Here is a 23,576-nt window from a genome sequence, read left to right as displayed (position 1 = left end):
GCCCATCACAATAAAGCTCCTGCGCTGGCAGGCATAGACAGACTGACTTTCATTGTATTGCCTGCCCCCACTGCACTTCCCCTAACTCTAAATCAAAGCAAGTCGTGTACACAGTAATGACAGTCATAACCAGTGGTGTAGTCTAGTTTTTTCTAGTGGGTATACTCCAACCTCATAAACCAAAGCCAGGTCAGGTTCTCATATATGTGCGCGTGCACTCACACGTCCACGCGTACACACGCACACGCGCACACACGCGCGCACACGCACACACACACACACACAGCAGCAGCTCCTTTATTTCAAACTACCAATTAGATACTTACAGACATTATAGCGTCAGCAGCTCCTCCTCCTGCCATCAGATAGACCTGATGTTTCCTCTTCATCAGGTAGAGCTGATGTTTCCTCTTCATCAGGTAGAGCTGATGTTTCCTCTTCATCAGGTAGTGCTGATGTTTCCTCTTCATCAGGTAGAGCTGATGTTTCCTCTTCATCAGGTAGTGCTGATGTTTCCTCTTCATCAGGCTCCCTTTCCTAAACGTTAACCTTAGCTCCAGCTGTAGTGTTCTCTAAAGTGGCAGTATTCACAGGACAAGCAACAGGCTTATTAAAACACTGAAATGGTTTCATTTAGCTTTGCTTTCTTTTTCTTATTTTTTCTCCACTGACTGATGTTGGGTCATTAGAAGTTCTAGACTCATGTCCCTCTTCTTCTAAGCCAGGGGTATTCAGCTAAAATTCAGAGAGGTCCAGTCAGCAAAGGTCCAGAACATCATAATGTCTAACTTGAGTTACTGTGATATATGCTGATGTAACCTGGTAGTTTTATTAGAGTCTGCCTGTAATCAAAAACTGACCGTCAAATAAATTCAGTACGGTTCAAAAACATTTTGACGTTTATTAATAAATAACTTATATGTAACTGTATATCTTAAAATAAAGTGCAGAACTTAAAAAAGCATGACTGAACAACCTGAATCAACTTCTATACATCTTTAACAATAATTAAATCTCATAAATGTAAACATTTGAACACTTTTACATTTTTGTCTGTCTCATATCACTCCCCTAATATCTCTGCAGCTTAATGGGAGAGCTGAGCTGCTGCTTGTTTGAGCCGTTCTCAAAACATATTTTGATTATGTTCATAGTTGAGAAAGCTGCCTTACAGCTGTTTGCTGAGTGCACGCGCACATATATGAGAACCTGACCTGGCTTTGGTTTATGAGGTTGGAATATACCCACTAGAAAAAACTAGACTACACCACTGGTTATGACTGTCATTACTGTGTACTCGACTTACTTTGATTTAGAGTTAGGGGAAGTGCAGTGGGGGCAGGCAATACAATGTCAGTCTGTCTGTGAATGCCAGCGCAAGAGCTTTATTGTGATGGGCAGGAGCTTTATTGTGCACTGGCAGGCTCCAAAGCCCCGCCCACCAATGAAACGGAATATGGAGTCGTATTTTCATTTTGGGGGTGAAAACGAAAAAACGAAAAAAGGAACCGTTTCCTGTTGTTTTTGTTTTTTTGTTCAAAACGAAAAAACGAAAAAACGAACCGTTTCCTGTTTTATTGTTTTTTGCTCAAAACGAAAAAACGAAAAAACGGCTTGATTTTTTTGTTTCTGCTTGTGTCTTTTACAGCCAGGAATCAAACGGATAAAACCCCGGTTACAAGTACATTTTAATTTTTTATATTGCAGCAATGCTTTTAAATAGGATGTGGGAATAATCACTTCAGAGTGATTTTTAACAGATCAACTACATGATTTTTCCCTCTCTACTAAACTACTATCATCCTCAAACTGTATCTAAAATAATCGCTGAGTGAAAGTGAACACAGTGCTGAGGCTGGTTTGTTTTGCTTCTGAGATTTTCCATGCTGTCTCTGGAGGATTAGCCCTGTTTTGACACCTTTCTCTAGATCCCTGCTCTGCTTTCCCCTCAGACACTCCTCCCCCTCTCTGACCAACAATAACCTTTTACCCAGAGACATCTGATAGGACCAGAGCAGGGGCAGTTAGCAGGCCGGCCGTCTGATTCGTGCTGCCTAGAGGACGCGGTGAGGTGGCAGACAGGACTCGGCCTGCATTGGCTCTGACCTGAAGCAGAGGGAGGAGACTTTGACAATGAATGTGCTGAGGACACATGTTTACAATGATGGGGGGGAAAGGAAGAATGGAGCTGCACAGGATCACTGAACACTGTGAGTTTCTGAATGAAGTGGGCACATTTAAGGGAGATTGTTTAAACTGTAAAAAAGCCCTTCAGAGGAGTTTGAGTGTCTGTGGTGTTTGTGCTGTGCATGTTTGTGTAGTTGTGTGTTGGTATGAATGAACTTGACTGCAGTGGTGTGTGAAATGTTTGTGTCAGGTGATCTTGTGTTTGTCCTTAAATGTCTGGTTTTGTGTTAAATCAAGCTGTTTTCTGGTCATGTTGTGCAATTGCAGTTGTAATTTTGAAAGAATGGATTACTGTTGGCATGGTGCAGGATGAGAGAGTCAAACAGCTGGAAATATGATCTGATTGGTTATTAAAACATCTGTTACGTAAGCGAAAACTGGAACGTTTCCTTTCCTGGTTTGTAGGGCGGGGCTTTGTACACACACCTGAATGTGGCAATTAGACATGCTTAATCAAGCATGTCTAATGGTGACTAATGTCTAATGTCTAATGTCTAATGATTTGCATGTCTAATGGTTTAATGGTGACTCTCTTGTAGGTGGTGCCTCATTTGAACAGACTGACTTTCAAGGAAGCCAACAGAAGTCCCAGTAGGACACCAGGGGGATACAGTATCCTGCAGCGTCGTCGGAGGAACATGAAAAAAAATCATTTAAATGAGTTGTCACACAAGCTGAAGCAGTTTTTTTTCTGACCTCAACATACTGTACCAAGTACAAGCTCTCATTGTTCCCTGACAAACTGAGACTGGGAGGAAGGTAATCTCAGGAAATTCACTTCTCAGGGATGACCAGTGCTCAGCTGCTGAAAGCTTCACCTGAAGAGTCTGTTTTTGGCGCCCAGCCTTCACACATGATGGCGTCTACTGTGTCCCCCGTCCCCCGTGGTGTCTTCGGCCCCTCTCTGCCCCCTCCAGCCGTCTGGCCGCCTCTGGACTTTGCCATGGGTGCTCTGGCCTGTTGTGCAGCCTGCGTGTTCACCAACCCTCTGGAGGTCGTGAAGACCCGTCTGCAGCTTCAGGGGGAGCTTCGTGCTCGGGGGTCCTACCAGAGACACTACCGGGGGGTCCTGCAGGCTCTCTGGGTAGTGGGACGTACAGACGGGCTCCGGGGCCTGCAGAAGGGGCTCTCAGTGGGGCTGATCTATCAGGGGGTGATGAACGGCGTCAGGCTGGGCTCCTACTCCTACTGTGAAGCTCTGGGCATCACCTCGTTTCATGGGGGGAGTCTGCTGTCCGGGGCAGGGGCCGGAGCTCTGGGTGCCTTCATTGCTTCTCCTGCTTATCTGGTGAGTTTATCCTTTTTATTACATCCTATATAATGGTGGTTCTCAGCCTTCCCAAAGGAAGGTTTATGGTGGGAACCTGTCAGCAGGAGTATTTTAATAAAATATGGAGCTTCATAGACTTTAATTGTTTGAACACTTAAGAGGTGATTTGGGCTTTTAAGGTTTTGCCTCCAATTAGAGTCCAAACCAGCTGAACTTTGTTGGTTCTTTAATTTTTTTTTTTTGCAGGCGACTTCTCATCACATGATGTTTATCTGGGAGTTCATTTGAAGATCAAATTTTAACTTTCACAATGTTCTTGTACACTGACAGTCATTAAAAACTTTGAGACCATATTTTTCAACATAATTTTTATTTTGAAGCCCAAAACTGGATTTTCTTCATATGAATCATTTGTTTAGCATATTGGCATACAGAAACAAAAATCTAAAGTTTCAAGAATGATTTCAAAATAAAGAATTTCTCAAAAGAAAACGGCACCTGCCAAACACAAAGTCGCAACAGTCAGTACCGAGTATGGCCTCCATTTGCTTCGATGCAGGCAGCAATCCGTCGGCGCATGCTTTGGACCAGGCTTCTGATTGTGGGTTGGGAACAGCCCATACGCCTGGCTACATCACTGTAGCTCAAACCGGCCTCCACCATACCCAGTGCCCGGAGACGTTGTTCATGTGATAGACGCGGCATGATGCTGTTCTCTGGACTAACAATGGTGGCCTTTTGTGGGCCTTTATATAGGCCTTCAAAACCCATTCTCAAATTGTGCAGATACTCACTGAGTATTGCTTGGTGTGTATTTGGTTCACTTTTGCAAAGTGACCAACCCATGTGCAATGAATCATGACAAAATGACAACTCATCATTATCTCAACTACCAGGGCACTGGCTCATCAGTAAATCCACAATGAATAATTACAACCCCCCTACATGTAGAATTCTGCGTACATTTCTACCTCAAAGTTTCTATTGACTCAGTATATATTTTTTGAGAACTAAAACTATACAATGGCAATATTTTTTTTTTAAAAACTTGAATATAAGAGAAAAGGAGGATGAGTAAATAGTGTTAGATTCTCGTTTCCAAATGTTCAAAATTTTAAATTGCTCTTTTGGAGAATATTGTACTCAGGGTATATACAGGAACTCCTCAAAACAGACCAATGGAGATATGCTTTATTGTCCTGATGTGGAAAATGTAACTCTATAAAGTTGGACTCCTTCACGAAGATGTGCACAGCAGCAGACAGAAGACTTGCTCTATAAACAAATTTTAAAATACTCATAGTTAAAACTGAAAGAATTTAAAGCTAATAAATAGCAGATGTGCAGCCTGAGGCTTCTATCAGTTCGTGCATATCATTAAACACCAGTTGCCTGTTATGCAGCTGTTCTTTGTGAATATTTAAAGTAAGTCCTGTAAATGTTGTACAAGATGTTTACCGTGATGTTGACATCTGTTACACACTGTCTTGTGTGTGTGTTTGAGTCCATTAGGTCAAAAACTGAACCCAACAGGAATTTGAAATCTTAAGTTCAGGTTTCACTCAATGTTACACACATTTTGATATTGACAGATTAAATAGTCCAGACTGATCATGTCACAGAAAATTATCACCTATTAAAATGAACCTCTTTCTGATTTGTTTCCCTTCAACTGTGATCTGTAGCAAGAAAACGTAGATTATATATAATCTGGATATTTTATTGTCTTATTACACACTTCAAAGCTTTTACAACAATATAAAGCAAAGGTTTATCTTTTTGACCTCTTCTAGTCTTCTTTTAAAAAAAGCAACAATGAGGATTCAGCAGCTTTTCTGACAAATAAAGCAGATATATTCCAAAGTTCTGGTCTTTCTATTATGAAATTCCCCCTTTTTGTTTTCTAGCTGAGCATCAGTATAGTAATAGTTACATAAAGAGGACATTTTATGTTGCAAAGACTAATTTTGTATGTCCCGTTTTTGTGCATTGGTGTCACATTAACAATTGATACTTTTAGGAACAGTTAACAGTAACTTTTTTTCTATGGACAAGTAGAAAAGGGAATATTGTTTGAAAACAGATTGAACAAAATGTGCACCAATCCTTTAGCTTATTTTGAGCCACTAATAGAGAAGATGCAAAAAGGAGCGATAAGGGAAGAAAGATTAAAGAACAGCAGTTCAAATAAGGGATATGTAATCAGGTTAGGATAGGATGTATAGTAAAGATAAATAGGTTAAAGAAACAAAACTGAGAATACAAAATTCAAACTTGACATTGTAAATCATCTGCATTCAGCCTAAGCAGCAACAACAAGAGACCTCAGGTCAGTTTCAAAGGTGTCTCAAATGTCTTTGATCTATTTTTGTCCGGTATGAGGGCTTGTGAAGCAAAGTCACACTGCACTGGCATGTTTGATAAAGTCAGGTCAATCATCTTTTCATCCTCCATCCCCATGTCCTCCCACATCCAGGTCTCACTCTGCTTCTCGTAATAGAGATGCATTTAATTTGCTCTGAAGCCAAGCGAGCCTTTAATCTCTCATATTTGTTTTCTTAACACGTTTTCACATCAACACCAGCCTCACATATCGCCTTCTCTTGATTTATTGCACCTTTTTTATGAACGTCCTCGGCGTGTCGCTTTATACGGCTGGAGTAGCGTTGTTGTTTTTCTGCCTCGGCTGTCAGTCAATACGTTTTAAAGCATCCAACCTTTTGCACTGTCATGGAAAGACAATATTGTTTGACGTACTTGTCTATATCTGGGTCACTAAATATACTCTGCACGTTGCTGCAACCCAACCCACTGCTGCCAAAAATATACAGTATCTTGTGGCTGCTTACAGCACTGCTGGCAGTGAATGAGAGAATGAGGGGTGAAGGTTATGTTATTGACTCTTCATGTACAGTAAGATCAAGCAGGACATAAAGAGGCTTTTTAAAAAAATAAATAAATAAATTACATCTTCGTTAAAACAGATAATGCAGTGCAATTTGACATGCAGGAAGTATAAAATACCTTCCTGGTTTTGTGCAAGGTGTGACTGCAGTTACCACATTTAGAGGTTTGGTGGAAATAAATCACTGAGGAGTTTGTTTGACCAGTTCCTGGCAGGTTATGCAACTCACACCTGGTGAACATTAGCAGAGTTACCTGTAATCCTTACATAACTCACCCTGGCATCAGGCATTATCCACTTAAGTCTAAAAGTCTGGTTTTGTTTGTACTTTCAATTAGTACAGTCTTATAAAAACAAACCTGACTGTACATTAAAATGTGTCTGCTGTGTTTCTTCTCCAGGTGAAGACTCATCTGCAGGCTCAGACTGTGGAAGCAATAGCAGTCGGTCATCAGCATAACCATCTGGTAAGACGGACATGATCGACATAAGCACATAAATGAATAACGATTTTACACATTTTAATAGCATGCTTTCAAATGCTTTACATCAGTAAATGTAGCCACATAATAGCTTTTTTCATCCAGTCATACTGCTGAGCAGACCGTGCAAGTGTTATATTTTTATATAACATTGATTTATCAAAGTAGCATTTTACAGTAGGTCTATGTAGTCCAAACTGTGTATTATAATATCTGATAGTTTGAGTGTATCAATAATAGTGAATCCTATTTTATGAAGTCTTCATTTTGTGTAAAACTCGAAGGTTCTTACAGGCTCATAGTCAAAGACAAATTCCTAGAAATACATTGTAATTGGAATTTAAAATGCTCATCATGCATTCATTCATTATTTCAAACTCTGCTTGTACTGAGTGACCCATTTCTTCAATAACACTGAGTACAAAAGCGAAGAGAAAATGAAGACAATTTAACAGCAAAGACGTGCTATCAGCAAAAGCTATTACTACAGTTTGTTCAATAGAAACATTAACATAACTTCCTGTTCTGGGAAAATGATTTTTTTTTGGATATAATAATTAAAATGAAAGTTTAAAACTGTAGTGTGACAAACCTTACAAAAAACTTTAGAAATAATGCAATCCGCAAAGATAAAAACACAACACCTAAAAACAGTGTAAATCAAACCTGATTTTTTTTTTTTTAAATTATATTGGCAGTGTTGTCTGTGATGCAGCCTTATGAGACACCGTATCAGGACTGTGTGGGCTTTTATAAAACCGTTTGACAGCTCTGTCATGCTTATCTTAGATTTGTTGCACTTATTGTTACTGCAGCACATTTTCCTCTGTTATCAGTCTGAGCAGTACAGAGTTTGGACTCATCGTGTTGTTTACAGCACTGCTACACCCAGTTTACAGCTGAGCAGAATTCTACCAGCCACAGTGACTGAAAATGCCAATGTGAGTGCACATTGTTTCAAATTGGCAAAGAAGCTATGCAAGTATTTCTGCCAAAGAAATGTTTAGGAGTTACATGATGTAATATTACTCCCTGGAATGTAATGCACTGGAATTATAAAGTTCCATAATGTGCAAATACCTACTTGATATTTTACTTGACTAAATGTAAATGTTATCTTGCACTACTGATGGAAACTGCATTTTGGTGCTTAAACTTTGCACTGATGAAGCCAATGCAGCAAATAATGTAAGAACTGAAGTCAGGCCAACTAGAAATATTTAGTTGATCACGCAGACTGTTGCATTTACAGAACTGGAAGGGCAGCTGGAGAGCGCAGTCCTCTGCCAGTGCCAAAACCAGTGCTAACACTAATACCAGTGTCCTGTGTTGCAAGTTTAAAGAAAACAATCCCCATCTTTGCCTAAATTTAACAGGTTCTGCTTGTGGTCATGCACCACTTCTCCACCGAGTTTCATGATATTCAGCCAGGTAGTATTTGCATAATTTCCCCCTCTGGGCTCTCACTTTGATAAAGACATTTTTAGAGGTGGCTAAATACAAAGACAGAAATTCAGAACAGACTGTGAGACCTCGTGGCACACTGGCATTAATTTACCAGCATTAGACTTCTATTTTAATCGCATAGCTTTGTACTGGTATGACTCAAAGTAATTTGAATGAAAAAGCTACTTAGAGCAAAAAATGCCTCTATTACAACAAACTACCACCCCATATGAAAACATCCACTGTAGTATTAAAAAGTGCTGTGATCTGCTGCCTCCACCCATCACTGATCACTGTTTTCTTCCATCTCAGGGAGTGTCTGATGCCTTTGCAACCATCTATAGAAGAGATGGTTTCATTGGTCTTTGGAGGGGCGTGAACGGGGCCGTCCCTCGAGTCATGGTGGGATCAGCTGCTCAACTGGCAACCTTCACCTCAGCCAAGGACTGGGTGTCACATTCCCAGGTAGACGTGATGAACGTCAAACATTTTTACAGCAACAGTTGCCGTCAACTGTGAGTCGACACGTCCTCACTTTTCTCTTTCTGGCAGTGGTTCAGTCCAAACAACTGGCTCACGGCGTTGATAGCCGCTGCCATCAGTGGAGTTGCTGTTGCCATCACCATGACGCCGTTTGACGTCATTAGCACAAGACTCTACAACCAGCCAGTGGATGAGTTTGGCAGGGTGAATTTAAAGGATCTCTCGGTTGAATGATTCTGTCTCGACACACACGAAAATGCAAAGACTGAAGTTTTCTCTCTGCTCTTTAGGGCCGGCTGTACCGTGGATTTTCAGACTGTTTGCTGAAGGTGTGCCAAACCGAGGGCCTGCTGGGGCTGTATAAAGGCATGGGCCCTGTGTTTGTGCGCCTGGCCCCACACACACTGCTCAGCATGCTGTTCTGGGATCTGATGAGGCAACAAGCAGCGAAGCACAACCAGAGCGAAGGAAGGAGCTGAAACACCTCAACACCTGCACGCTGTAGGCCTGACAGCTACACCCATTGAAGTCCCCCCTGAATAATTAAACACTGAATTCATAGCAAATATGTGACTGTTTTGGAAATGCACATATTCACTTCCTTGTGAATTAGAGAGAGATGAGAGGATTGATGCTCCTTTCATATATGTATCATGCAGATGTTAGTAAGTGGAATCAGAGGGAAACAGCTGTCCTGGCTCTTTAAATGTAAAATGTTTCATCTACCAACCTCTTGAAAGATCAATAATTCAACTGTCTTTTTTTGTGCAGTTACACCCAGTACACAAAGTTAAAAAGTGGATTAGTTTCTCTGCTTAGAGCCAAGAATCACTGCATACTTGTTTACCACCTGTTAAATGGTGAAATGGTGTCTTTACTTTATTCTTCTTTTTTATAAAATTGAAAAAGGGTGCTATGACATGTTAATCTGCAAGCTTTGGAGCTGCTGGTAGCGGTTTCCTTCTGTGTCCAGTCTTTGTGTTGCCGGTTGAGGCGTCATAATCAGACACAAGTGCCACGTCAAACATCTCGCAAAACTCTCTACCAGCGGAGATAAAAAAGCAAAAAGTAAACCTTTGCTTTAACTGGGACTTGTTTTGTTACAGAAAACACTAAAATGAATGAAATGGAGGTACTTAATGAACACATGTTGCACTTACTGTAAGGCATAGAAGTTTCTATCAAATGTCTCAGACATGTGAAGTCGTTAATGGACTATCAGGGTTTACATGTGAATAGCTTAAACAATGAATTAATAAGCAATCTTGTGGGCTTTCATGTTGTCAGCCTGCAGCAGATCTGACAGGAGAGGCTCATGAATGGAGTGCTGACTACTTGAGGAACAAGTCTGGATTATTAACACTCCATATTCCATGTTTGTAATCCAGCATAGTTGCTGTCTTTGTTTAATGCATCATTCTAGTTGCCTTGTGTGTTAAATGTAAAGAAAAAAATCTTTTTTTTTTTGTTTACTGACATATGAACTACCTGTACTTAAAGCCAAGAATGCCATTTGATTCAAGGGTTTTATTTACAGAAATTCAATCTTTGAAGGCCTTTGAACTGCAGTAACTTCCAGCAATAAAGATATTTTTTGTAAAATGTGTCTTGAATTTAGTTTTTATATCATCTTGGGAACACGCTTAGATTAAGAGCTGCAGCAGCCAGTGTGTGAATTCATTTTGATCTAGTTATAGATGCCTGATTGTTTTAAAAACCTAATTATCTTTCTGAGAGGACTTTTAGCCTCTTTCATCAGAAAGTGATTAGACTGACGACCCCAATCAAATCACATGTAACCTTTGGAAGCATACAGCTCACTGTGATCACAACTAATCAGCAGGAAGAAATGAAAGAAAGCTTTACCAAAGGTTTGGCTCAGAAGAATTCTGCATGAATGATTCAAATTAAGAAGTAGGACAATTGAGAGATCATAGCAGCTTTTTTAAGTGTCCTCTTGGAGACATTTCAAGATGTTTTTCCCGTTGTCATGGATCCTGGGAACTTCTGAATGGAATTTAAACCTCGTAGACTGCTTCTTTCGAGGTCAGTTTCATTGCTGTGACACTTTCTTTTTTTTAGAAGTTTCTCTATATGTTTATTTTTTGCTGTGATATTTTAAATTGGATGACTTATTTAAAAGAAGTTTCTCTACATGCTGTGATATTTTAAAGGTCTTGTCGGAGCGTGTGGAATATCGGTGCTGTGCAATCTGATGAGAGTGTACAACTTCATTCAGACATGCATGTGAGTTTATTCTTGGAAGAAGTGGAGAAAGAGAAAGTGTGCTGAATTTCAGGAGCAGTGGAGTTATTCTCTAATGTTCTAATTCTGCACACAGTGATTCCGAGACAGATAATGGAGACGCACGTGAGTCGTCCTCAGCGGTAGGGAGATTTAGAGCAGCTCTCCAGTTCTGGTCCCTGACTGTCCTCCTGTCTCTGGTGGGCTCCAGGGTTTCCTCTCTGATTGTGCTGGAATTTTCTCTCAGAGCTATTGCTGCCTGGGCGTCAGCAGGACTGGTGAGCTCCTTAATTGGATCAATCTCAGGGTGTTTTTTTCTTGAGTTCATACATGTTTCTTTGTGATACTAAACTGACGCATCCATGCTTCTATATCTAGGATGCCAGTGGAAGAGGTGTGGACTTGCTCCTCATCCAGTGCCAGTTTTCCCTGGGCTGCAGCCTCACTTGTACTCTGGACTTCCTCCATCAGGGGGCTCCACACAGCTCCCTCGGCCTGTTTCTGGCAGCTGCTCTCAGCTGGGCACTGGCAAACTACAGCCACGATCTTTGGAACCATGTGGCCAGACTCTACCCGCTACATAGCAGAGAGCGTTACTGTGGGAAGTGCATCACCCTCCTGACCTCTGGACACACCATACTGGCTTCATTGCAAAGAGCGGTTCTTAAGGCTTTCGCTGTAGCAGCTGTGGCCTCCACCGCTACAGTTTATGACCACTTTCTGTCCCAGAAGGATGCTCTGAAGTTCTGGACTCCACTGACGCTCTGTTACACTATGTTGGTGGTCTACATTCAAGGTGATGGTCAGAGCAGCTGTATTGGGAATTAAAATGGTTGTTCAGCTATGCTCAGTGATAAATAACAAAAGAGACAGGTCAGGTCACAGCAGACAACATAATGAAAGACCTGCTTCTACAGCAGTGGTTACACTCACACATGAACCAAGAAGTATTTCAGGAGAAACTAAGATGAAAACAACACTGATAAATAGTGTAGTCCTTTAAAAAAAATAAATGCAGACCATATTAAATAAACAATGATGGTAAATGCACAACCCAGATCTTCAAAAAGGAGCAGACACTTTACTTCTAAATGGTTGTATTTATATGGCACTTTTATCCAAAGCACTTTACATGATGATATGGCACATTTACCCATTCACACACACACTGATGGCAGGAGCTGCCATGCAAGGTGCTAACCACAATCCATCAGGAGCAATTAGGGGTTCAGTGTCTTGCTCAGGGACACCTCGACATGAGCACGACAGGCTGAGGATCGAACCGGCAACCTTCCAGTTACAAGAGGGCCACTCTACCCACTGAGCCATGCCGACCCCTTCTTTACTTGTTTTTTTTTCCTATTCTTCACAGAGGAACAGCATCGACAGACTGGTCCTGAGGTCCTCCTGCACACTGTAGTGGTGCGACTGGGAGCCTTACTGGTGCTCATGCTGACTGTGGGCACTTGGTCTGATGTTCTTCAGGTTCTCACCACTTTTTTTGGAGAAGCAGTGTGTCTGCTGCCCTCTCAGGATCTGCTGCAGGCCGTGCTAAAGGTCTGTGTGAATCATTTCTTTTGCCAAAAAACTGCATTTACTGATACATAATTGCATGTTCCTTTGGTTTAGTAGCATTTTTATATCATGAATACGTCTGTGTTCATTCGAAAACGTATATTTGCTTGCGGCCATGTGAAGTGTGTAAATGATGGGTGACAGGAGATTTAATTATCAAGTTTCATTTTCAGGAAGAAGAAGAAACCAGCTCGAGGAAACATCAAGTGCGCTTCAGGTCCATAACAACCACAAGGAGAACACCATCAGATGACAGCTAATGATGCGTCCACACTCTACCTCAAATACCAGCGACTACCTCAGATGTTAAGATGTGCTACTACTCAGTGTTACCAAAAATTACATGATTTTTGTTTCCACACTTTATTGAATAAACCGTCTCCTTGCTGTTACTGAGTCTTGTTTGAAACAGAAGGAAAGGATGAAGCTGCTTTTTATGGTTCACAAGAGCTGCATGATTATTATTCTGTATTCAGGGTGATGTTTTTTTTTCTGTAGAAATACAACACAAGTCAGCTGAGTCTTCTACAAGTCAAGGCGTTAGAAGACGTGAGTATTTGTGATGATTTGTGAAATTTTAGACGGATCTCTAAAAGTCTGAGAGTCTAGTTCATGTGCTTTTTTGTCTGTTTTCTTAGCATTTTTTTTCTTATTGAGAGAAATAATGTGAGTAAAAGTTAAATCAAGTGTATTTTAAAAGTTTGGGGGAAAGGTGAGCTCCCCTAAAAACTGCAATGTAGTTTACACATTGAATAAAAGCAGAGAGAAGAACAGAGATGAGCAGACGGCTGATTAAATATATATTTAAAATATACGTGTGAAGACAGATTTCACTGTGGTCAGGGATGGAAAGCACTCACTGCTGTAATTGAGAAGCTTTTGGTGTGTTTTTTATTCGGGAATTTTCCTTAAGTAGGTTTTTGATCTGATGGTTTACACAACTGTTTGTAAAAAGAGTTACTCAGCAGCCTGCTGTTCAGATACTTTGGTTTATGATTCAATTTGCTTTGAGCTTACTCTGCTTCATAAGAGATTCTTTGACAAAATCTATTTTGTGAAGAAGACAGCCACCCCTTTGAGGAGTATTGATAAATGAGGAACAGGTCAGGAGGGTGTGCACATTTTTAAATGATAATCACTGAGACGCCGATATTGACCATGTGTCACTAATTAAAGGGACAGTTTTCCACATAAACTGGCTCACACACAAATAGAGGTGCTACTTTGTCTATAAAACTGTTGGTTGATACCTTCTGTGACTCTGGGGGGTTTTGTACAGTAAAAAAAAAAACATCAACACCTTTGATTTCATAGTGATGCCATCATGGTTGCTTCAGCTTTGGCCTTGACAGAAGCCTTGAATCACAACGTGGAGGTGCTGGTCTGCAGGAGAGACACAGGAGGTAGCAATGCATACTTGATCCAGTTGGATTAAGGGAAATGTAAGAGCTTTTTCCTTAATATGGACTAAAATCCAGATTATCTTGGTCTTCTGCTGCTTCAGTTATCACAACTTTGTTCTTAATCTGCCTCTTGCAACTTGGCCACCTTTTTTTCTGGAGTATGGATTTAATTGTTATCCTTGAAAAAAAGCTGCTTTTTAAACTTTTAACTGGAGCATTTTTCATTCATTATATTTCTCTCTGAATGGCGGCTTTTCCTCTCTTGCGGTTTCAAACTCAGCTCACTCATCACGTGTGATTGTGATCTTGCAATTGTTTTCTGTGTTTCTTCCTGTTCTTCTGGTTTCCTTTCGTTCTTTTCCGTTTTTTTTTGTTTTTTTTGTCACTGCTGTCCTGCCCATCAGATCCACCAAAACAAACTGAGCCTTGAAGTTTAAAAAAAATGCATGTGCTGTGATGTTGGTGAGTAAATTGAAAAGTCATGCAGCCATAAGCAGTGAAGAAGTTCAGAGGGTTTAATGAGGATTTTGGCTGTTGGAGGCGGAGCGTGGAGGTCTGGGGATTGTGTCATCTGCAGGCATGCTCCCTCCTGCAGCCGTGACATCACTGCAGCATTCCTTTCCACAGAGCTGGAACAACAGAGACCCCCATCACTCTCCTCATCGCCATCTCCTGTTAACCCTCTCTGCACATTCCTGCCTCAACCACACTGACCCACATGGATCAGAGAAGTTTCACCCAACATTTCTGCCTCCATCACCCTCTTTCTTTGACTTCTGAGGCATAAACTTCACAAGCTTCGCCTCCAGAGACCAACCATAATATTTGCTGATCGGCAGATCTGATATCAGTGAGACTCGCTCTGATGGAGAGCTGCAAAAAAACAACAAAGCAACTTTTTCATGGCTCTCGCAGACATCACTCAGTCTGCGTTCCCCCTCCTCTCCTGATATACCAACATCTCCTCTTGCACAATGCCCTGATTCATTGCTGCTCCTATGCAGCAGAACACAAAAAGCTTCATCAGGAGAGTCTGATCAAGTCCACCACGTACAGCCAGACTCTGGACGCTCGGTGAGGCCCAGATGGAAGCACACTGATAGTGAGTCAAGGCTAAAGTGATATAATGTTGTGGGGGAAGGGAAGAAGGAAAGAGGGAGAAGAAAAAAGGAGGCAGACTCAATGAGGGAGGTAGGGAAAATAAAGCTGACAGAACAATAAGGCAGAGCTGCAGAGGAGAGAGAAAGAGGGCAGTTTGAGATAGAGAGCAGCTGGAAAAGGCAGGTACAGTCACATCCTGCTGGGGTGTAAAAAGATAAAGGAGTGGGAGGTCGCTGTGTGTCTCTGTTTCAGGGTGAAAACCTTATTGAGAAACTTTATGACATTTCTAAAAACTGTGTGCTTTTGGTATGACTGCACACAGTTGCATAACTTACTGTGGGTGTGCGTACGTGCATGCATGCTTGTGTTTGCCAAGTTTTCATAGTGGATGAATGTGTCATGTTTTTTACTGCACTTTGCCCGAGATTAACTGTTCACCTTTTACGGTCGGGAGGGAGGTGGTATTGTCATTCAGCCAGAGAAGGAGGAGGGGTCGGCGGGCGGGAGAGCTGGGGAGGGAGGTACAGAAGGAAAAGGAGTGGCCTTGTGCAGATAGTCGCCCCTCTTTACCGGAGTCAAGTCTTCTCTCAGAGGCAGCACATAGGAGGGAAAATAGGCCAGAAGTTTAGAGATACAGAACAGGGAAGGAGAAAGAACTGAGGAGAGGGAGCTGTCTTCAAACCACATCCTAATTTAGGTAAGTAATGGCAACTCACAGTCAGTGTGAATGGGTTAAAGAGAAATATATGATTCAGATTTGTGCTTTGTGCTCCTAAAACCATTCATTATGGGTAGTGAGAGCTGTCTGTGAATGTACAAAGTGAAAGTGAGCACTCCCACAAAGTTGACTGAGGGCGTTCACACTTAGATTAAATATTATTAAGATGATGGGGATGAAATGTCTTCCTGACTATTCTCAGATTCTAGTCTCAGATCAACTAAAGTGATGAATCTGTGATGTGTTTCTGTGTTTTAGTTGTACATTCCTCTCATAAATAGGGTGTTTAAACAGCATGAGCTAATCACAGCTATTGTTCTGCTCTCATGTTAGGCTGTATGACAGTTTTATATAGTCATGGCATCAGCAGCTTCACCAAAAAGGATGGTGTCCTCTGTCTTCATCACTCTGGCGTCTCCTTACCGAGCCACAGTAACACAGCAGCAGCCCGCCCTCCAGGCTCACAGTGCCTCGGCCAGAGACAAGCAGCACACCGCTCTGAGAGTCAGTCCAGGTGACAGCAAACCTGCCGTCAGACATACAAGAGAGGAGGGATCGCCATCTGAGTCTTACAGCAGCGGGAACAGTAAAGATCAGACTCTTTCAGAGGCCTCAGCCAGAACTTCAGACCCTCAGAGCCTCAAAACTGCCAAACCTGTACCCAGCAGAGCACAGCAGCAAGAACAACAAGACCAGAGCAGTGTTCCAGGTACTCTTAATACAATCATTTCAATATGCAGTGGACAAAACCTAAATTACCTGACATATATTCAGAAAATTACCCTGCATATAACCAACACCATTAGAGCCCAGCAGAGATTTATCATGTGCTCTTATTATGTCCCTCTTTAACTTTGTAATGGAAATGTGCTTTTAAATGTCTTTTTGATGTGGTGGGATTCCTACTGCATCTAATCAATTACAACTCGTTTAGGGTTTTCCCTAAATGACACAAATTAGAATCTCCTGGCTTTGATTTCAAGATCTCTTTATCTATTATTCAAAACTAAGCTCCACTGATTTCACACATCAAATGTACATATTGTCTGCATATGTGAAAATGTCTGAAGCATTTTGTGGCTTCAGTTTGAAGCGACTGTGTGACGTCTGATACATCAGTTGATGTCACCTGAGTCAGCGCTGCTTGGGGCTGAAGACCATGAGTCAGAAAATGTTGACTATCTGGGTCTGTGGAGTTAGAAGTGAGTGCTCCAAAGCTTTTCATGTCTGTTTGAGGAGAACAGCCTCAGGCCACATCAGCTGCTGTGAACACGTCACACAACACACCAGGAGCAACAAAAAACAACATCCCTGATTCTGCTGCATCAATTTTGATCATTTTTAACCACTGTGAGGCTAACATTGTTTGAAAGGAGTAGTTTTTATCAACTGGAAATTCTCACTTGCAGGTTGAAAGCGATTTTCAGCTTTATTGTTGGCTTCTCTGTAACTTTAGTTTGATTATGTGTGAGGCGCAAAATCACAAGCTTCGAAGACATAACCCACAAGCATGACTGTATCACTTTATTTTATTTTATTTACCTTTTTTCTCTTTTTCAATTTTTTCAATTTATTTCACTAATTTATTCATTATTGTTATATATGCACATGAATGCAAATATAATAATGATGAATATCAACATTAATCCCATTGCAGTAAATGTCTGTTCTTGCTGGAAACGAGAATATTATGGGGTAAAGATCTGTTTTTGTGTATCTGACTACACCATAAATCATTCGCTGTAGGAACTTAAGGTCCCCTGCTGTCTTAAAATGTGAGTTACCTGCACTGAGGTTTATTAATTGGTTCAAAGTCATCTTAGACTGTTAAATTTACATGAGTTAAATTGACTAATCTAAAAAGCAAACATGTTCAATGAATGTAAAATATTAAGATGGATCAACTAAACACATAGACAGCTTAAAGAGTTCCTTCTTTATTTAATGCTGAGAATTTACAGTCTCAGCTGTTGAAGTCATTTTTGCCCAGAGTCATTAAAAAGACATTTTGTGAGGCTACTAATGGTGACAGTGAGATCAATTATGAGTTTACAGGTGAAGTCTCGACTAAGTTTAGTACCGTTTTGATTGTTATGAAAAGAAACAACTCAAGTTGCCCTAAGATAAAATAACGTTTTAACTCTCTAATAGCGTACCCTGGGGGTTCTGCTTATGTGCTAGTTTTGTTTGTTTAAACTTAATTTAATGAAGTGAACCTCCAGCTGTTCATTCATTTAAATAATCATTTTCAAATGACCTCATGCTATTTTATATTTTAGGTTCTAAGATGGTCTAAACAACAAAAAAAAAACATGACATTTTAGGTTTAAATAATTAAACATTGGCTAAACTTATTTAGATATATTTACAAAACAAGAACCGATACACTGATTTGACTAAATTCCTCTATGGTGTTTTACAGTGTACAAAGTGACTTGACACTGGTCTTTTTCTTACTAAACAGAGTTCTTTCCTCCTCCTCCTCCTCCTCCTCCTCCTGACGTCCTGCCTTCATATCTGACGTCGTCACTCTCTGAAGAATCAGCACTTCCACCACCTCCTCCTGTCCAGACACCTCTTTCCCATCCCCTGACTTCAGGCCAGCAGCCAGTTTACAACAGACAGGTATGCGCACTTCTTCTCAAATGTTTCTAGAACAATTAGCATTAACATCACCAACATCTTCATGTTTATACTATCATAGGCTGTTTGAAACACTTGATGCCAATTTTCCTCAATAAATTCCACCTCAAGTGCTTCTTGAAGACGAGTCACTTTTTCCCACAATGAAGGATTAAGTTTCCACAACTTTTGCAGATTCTGTATTATGTTCTGCAGTGACTGTAAAAATCATCAGGAAAACACATTTCTGAAAGAAAAACAGCTGTCTTTTACATATGGCTAACTGATATGAAAAAATAAAACTTTACACAGTGCACATGTCATCTTTCACTGAAAAAACACTTTCCACAGGGCTGATTTAAGAAACCTTTTGTTCCCACCATTAAAGCCCCATCGCTATGTAGAAACAATAAAAGATCAGGAAACGAGGCAGAGCTGCAACAAGAGGTCTGTTGTTTTACTTGGTCAGTGAAGACACTTTCTATGCTGCCAAGTCATCATTACTGTAGTTTGCGATTTTATATTTTCTAGAATTTCTTTCCACAAATGTGTAAGTGCTGCTAAATATAATTCCCCCTCTGCTCCAGTTTTGGAGGATTTTTCACAATTTAAGACTTAAGACTAAAGAGATTAAGTTCTCTTAAATATTTGATTGAATTCTTGAACACAGAGGATATAAAGACTGATACTGGCCTTTGTTTTACATTCAGAAAAGTCTCAGTGCAAAAAAACTCCAGTACAAACAAATAAAAATGAGATAAGACAAGCTTGTTCAGTTTTTACTCCCACATGACTTCAAAAAAACAAATAGTAAAAGAACGGGAATCCATTTTTAAACGGTAAAATGGCCACACATAGTATATGTTGGAAAAATTTATTTTAATTGAAAGCAGAATTGATTTTTAGAGCTAAACTTCACAGCCATGAAAAGCCAATATACTGTTCTCTCTTTCTCTCAACTCCTTTTACCTTAAAAATACGTGTTCAATGTCAAGCATTTCTAAATTGTGTGGTTCACCTTGTGAAGCTAAAATCGATGGTGAACTTATCTCAGTCTTAAGTGTGGTTCCACATTAATATTGTGCTCTGTGTTTTAGCTGGAAACAAGCACACCATCTAGTGGGTTAAACCAAGATGAACAATCGAATGGGATCCACAAAAACAGTCAAGACACCAGCAGGGAGAGCAGAGGTAACATGATCTCTATTTACACAAGTATTACTTTTCGTCAAAGCGCTCTTCATCATCCGCACCACACATATTATTATAATTTGCTCTGATTTTTGATGTTTGTGTACATTGCAGACGTGTGTGGCTTCTGTCGGAAGCCCGTGGCTCTTTCTGAACCTGCGATCGAGGCCTTAAACAGGACTTATCATGACGGTTGCTTCCAGTGCAGATCCTGTCACATTCCCCTGGCTGGTAAACAGTATTACAACAAGGCAGGCATCCCGCTCTGTGAGGATTGTTACCAGGTATGTGAGAGTCAACAGCATCTCCACCACAAGACGTCATCCAAGCTGCAAATGGAAACCTTTGTACAAGATGCTTTTTGCACATTACTTCTAAGACAAATAAGATTTTCCTGCTCTGTGGCCATCACTGCTTTTTGTTCATTGCATTCCCCTACATGTTTATAGAAACCACCAACTTGTGGAGTTTGTTTGAAAGAAAAACATGCAAGCAAATTTTACTGAGCACAAGTTTTAATTGTTGTTTGCAAAATTACACAATATTTAGTTTTGATTCAATTTCTTTTTCAACTTTTACCTTTTTTCTGCTCTTAAAATGTTCTGGATAGAGACACAAGTAGAAAGTCTTTCTTAAAACTGGTTGATCACAGTTAACATCAAGTCACTTTTTGATAAAGTATTACTGTTGCATAGTAATGCTGTTACAGCCAGACACAATTGAAGTCTGACTGCGACGTAAAATCAAACACAAAGTACTTGTAGAACTCCAGCTATAATTCAGCATTTGATATAAGATGCCAACATGTTAGCAGATGTAGTCTGTTAAACTGTATTAACCCTGTTGCTGTCTGTGTGTTTCAGGCCAGTTTGGAGCTTTGCTGGGCATGTGGGGAGGTCATCACAGATCACGTGATCCGTGCACTAGAGCGAGCGTACCACCTCCCTTGTTTCACCTGCACAACATGTAAACAGCAAATCGGAGAGCAAGCTTTTGCTCAGGGAGAAGTTGGGGAAGTGTACTGCCTTCAGGACTATTACAGGTACGATGGTAAAAAACGATGGCAAGAAAGAAAAACACACTTTTCACAATCCAACAATCTTTTCGTGATAGAATTTAAAGCAGCTATGTGTTTAAAAGATGATAGCAAATAATATAATATGCTTTCTTTCCTCTAAAATTCTGCCCATAAAGGAAATATGCTCCACAGTGTAGTGCATGTAACCGGCTAATCATTCCAAAGGAAGATGGTACTGACAGCTATACTGTTGAATGTCTGGGACGTTCCTACCATGAGAACTGCTACAGATGTGAGGTAGGCATTGCACACTGATGATTAGAAACACACAAACGTGCATCATTCATCGCCAGCCGTTAAATCTTTCATGCTGTCTGCAGGTCTGTGTCATCCAGCTCTCTCCTGAACCAAACGAGCACGGCTGCTATCCTTTAGATGGGAAGATGCTGTGCAAATCCTGTCACCTGAACCTGGTTTCTGGCCAACACTAATGCCGGAAAAAGAGCAGCTGCTGGAAGACTGCCAGCTTCAAGGAGATGGGAGCATTTAAGACGAGCATACGAATGTCACAAACTGCTTCTCCAATAGAGCGATAATTTCATGGATATTTTACAGTATATCTTGCTTTCTGAAGATTCTCCTACTCTTGTTTTATACTTGATCATTTTGCACTCAATAAACCCTAAATTTTGCAGTTATATTTATGCAACTGACTTAAAAACATACGACAACGACGATCAGAATTTTTGTACATCTCAATCAGCGAGCTGTTTCTCAATCCTATTACCCTTTCGTATAAACAAATGAACTTTAGATTAAAAACATTTATAGAAAAATAAACTAATATATTTTATCTCGAGGCAGACTCAATCATTCATAGCATTTGATAAGTTGCACATTTAGCCTCAGTAAGTATGAAGATGTGAAACTGCAGAGACAAACCACTGAACAGAAAAAGCAGAAACAAGCTTCTGCCTTAATGACGCTAAACTATTCACACTGACTGAACACTAGAAATGTCTCGTTCAAATCCCAGCTGAATTGTTTTATTTATAGTCTCTATCTCAAAATGTGGAATTATATCTCTGTGTATTAAAAAAAAAAACATGTATTAAACCATTTTCTGGAAAAAAAAAGTTGTCCTTTTTGTTTAAGTATCTTTTAAGAGACACTGTTTACACTACTGATATGACCAAAAGCTGTGGTCAGAGTTTTAAATATTCCAGCATCACTTTTCAGACTTATTGATTTTTCTCTCCTCTCTACTGTTTACCCACATTTATCACTTATATCATCAATCAGCTTTCATAGATTACCTTTCAGTGGTCCAAAAGGGAAATATTTGACTTTTCTTTAAATCTCTTTAAGCATAAAATTTTGAATACATTATTAAATATGTTTATCTTTTTCTCAGCTCACAACATTTGTACTAAACAAATAACTCAATGTATTTTCTATTTTCCCTCTGGTCTGCACAAACACATCTGCTGATCTGAACATAAATCTGACTTCTCCTGAGTGACACAAACGCAAACCAAAGGAGGGCTGAGTATTATGGAAGAGTGGGAACCTATTTCGGTGGTGTTTTATGAGCTTTTTTTTTACTTTTATACCACTGGGGAGGCAGGAGAAATTATTTATGTAGTATCATGGGTGGCTGATAATTTTTTTCTGAGTTTTTTTTTTTTGGTGTGTGTGTGTGTGTGTGTGTGTGTGTGTGTGTGTGTGTGTGTGTGTGTGTGTGTGTGTGTGTGTGTGTTCTTGTACTTGCTACATGGTGAGGACCATTTTCTGCATTTAACTCTCAAAGTGAGGACATTTTTACAAAGTGAGGACATTTTGGCCGGTCCTCACTTTGAAACAGCCATGTTTGAGGGTGAAGACTTGTTTTTAGAGAACAGGTATGAATTGAGGTTTGGTTAGGGTAAGGGTAAGGATTAAGTTTAGGCAATCAGTTGTGATAATTAAGGTTAGGGTAAGGCTCTAGGAAATGCATTACGCCTATGGATGTCCTCACTAAGATTGAAGTACAAACATGTGTGTGTGTGTGTGTGTGTGTGTGTGTGTGTGTGTGTGTGTGTGTGTGTGTGTGTGTGTGTGTGTGTGTATGTGTGTGTGTGTGCGCGTGCGTGCATGCGTGCATGTTTGTGCATGAAAAATCTGACAACCTATTTTGAAAAAATCTAAACCAATTTAGCTTAAATGACAAACATAAGCTGAATCTCAGCTTTGTAAATGTAATTTTTTTTCATTATAACTATAACAATGTGTTTCTGGGTTTAGTTAAAACAGTAATTTGAAGACATAATTTAGGCTTCCAGGAATACTTTTCACTATTTACTGACATGTATGGACTGAGGCCTTGTTAGGCCTGGGTATATGAGATTCTGTTTTATGAATAGCCACAGATATATTTTCTTTTTTCTTTTTTTGCCACAAAATTAGAATAAAAAAAGCCTTGGACCTGTTCATATGTAATTCTGGTGGTGTGTAAAAGCAATCAAAAATAGTTAATCCTGGTCACATATTACATAGTAAATTGTATGAATGAATTCATTCAACTTAGAAAGTTCTGCTGCTTCTTTAAAATGTGAATTCATTCCACTTAGGTCAATTAATTAGTTCAAAGTCATCTTATGAGTTGTGAAAATGTAAATCAAGCTCAGTTAAATTACTTGAATGTGAGAAATAAGTTCAACGAAGGTAGGATATTAAGTTCAATGAACTTGTCACATAGACAGTGATTACAGAACGACTGCTTTTGTTTTACATATTCTACATTTAACCAATTTCTTCCTTATTTAACATTAAGGACGGACATTTGGCGATATCGGAGTCATTTTTTGACCACAGTCAGATTATAGTACAACAAATTCTGTGAGTGTTAGATGTGTATTGATCACAATGAAAACAAACAATACATTTAACTTG

The 23,576-nt window shown here is 40.0% G+C and overlaps 3 protein-coding genes across 4 annotated transcripts; all 3 read left to right on the top strand.

The window, feature by feature from the left end:
- The first annotated feature begins 1,699 nt into the window (after positions 1–1,699).
- slc25a34 (solute carrier family 25 member 34) lies at positions 1,700–10,375 on the top strand. The gene is made up of 6 exons (XM_022193987.2): positions 1,700–2,210; positions 2,727–3,475; positions 6,764–6,829; positions 8,603–8,755; positions 8,843–8,977; positions 9,064–10,375. The coding sequence occupies exons 2-6, from the start codon at positions 2,975–2,977 to the stop codon at positions 9,250–9,252; spliced, it is 1,044 nt and encodes a 347-aa protein (XP_022049679.1). The 5' UTR covers positions 1,700–2,210; positions 2,727–2,974; the 3' UTR covers positions 9,253–10,375.
- A 371-nt stretch (positions 10,376–10,746) lies between these two features.
- Positions 10,747–13,262, top strand: LOC110951055 (transmembrane protein 82-like). Its single transcript, XM_051948676.1, has 6 exons — positions 10,747–10,819; positions 10,948–11,020; positions 11,115–11,295; positions 11,396–11,813; positions 12,390–12,580; positions 13,197–13,262. The coding sequence occupies exons 1-6, from the start codon at positions 10,747–10,749 to the stop codon at positions 13,260–13,262; spliced, it is 1,002 nt and encodes a 333-aa protein (XP_051804636.1).
- Positions 13,263–15,596: 2,334 nt separating this feature from the next.
- On the top strand, positions 15,597–21,781 carry fblim1 (filamin binding LIM protein 1). Of its 2 annotated transcripts, none has more exons than XM_022193965.2 (8): positions 15,597–15,793; positions 16,148–16,523; positions 18,354–18,439; positions 19,534–19,627; positions 19,742–19,911; positions 20,491–20,669; positions 20,822–20,942; positions 21,026–21,781. In XM_022193965.2, exons 2-8 carry the CDS (start codon positions 16,172–16,174, stop codon positions 21,134–21,136), a joined length of 1,113 nt encoding a protein of 370 aa, XP_022049657.2. In that variant the 5' UTR covers positions 15,597–15,793; positions 16,148–16,171; the 3' UTR covers positions 21,137–21,781. The 2 variants fall into 2 exon arrangements, with proteins under 2 accessions (XP_022049657.2, XP_022049656.2); XM_022193964.2 differs by having other exon boundaries at positions 15,601–15,793; positions 18,279–18,439.
- The last annotated feature ends 1,795 nt before the right edge of the window (positions 21,782–23,576 follow it).

This window comes from Acanthochromis polyacanthus, chromosome 5, assembly GCF_021347895.1.
Source record: "Acanthochromis polyacanthus isolate Apoly-LR-REF ecotype Palm Island chromosome 5, KAUST_Apoly_ChrSc, whole genome shotgun sequence".
Classification (NCBI taxonomy): domain Eukaryota; kingdom Metazoa; phylum Chordata; class Actinopteri; family Pomacentridae; genus Acanthochromis; species Acanthochromis polyacanthus.
This window is presented reverse-complemented; position numbering and strand designations above follow the sequence as displayed.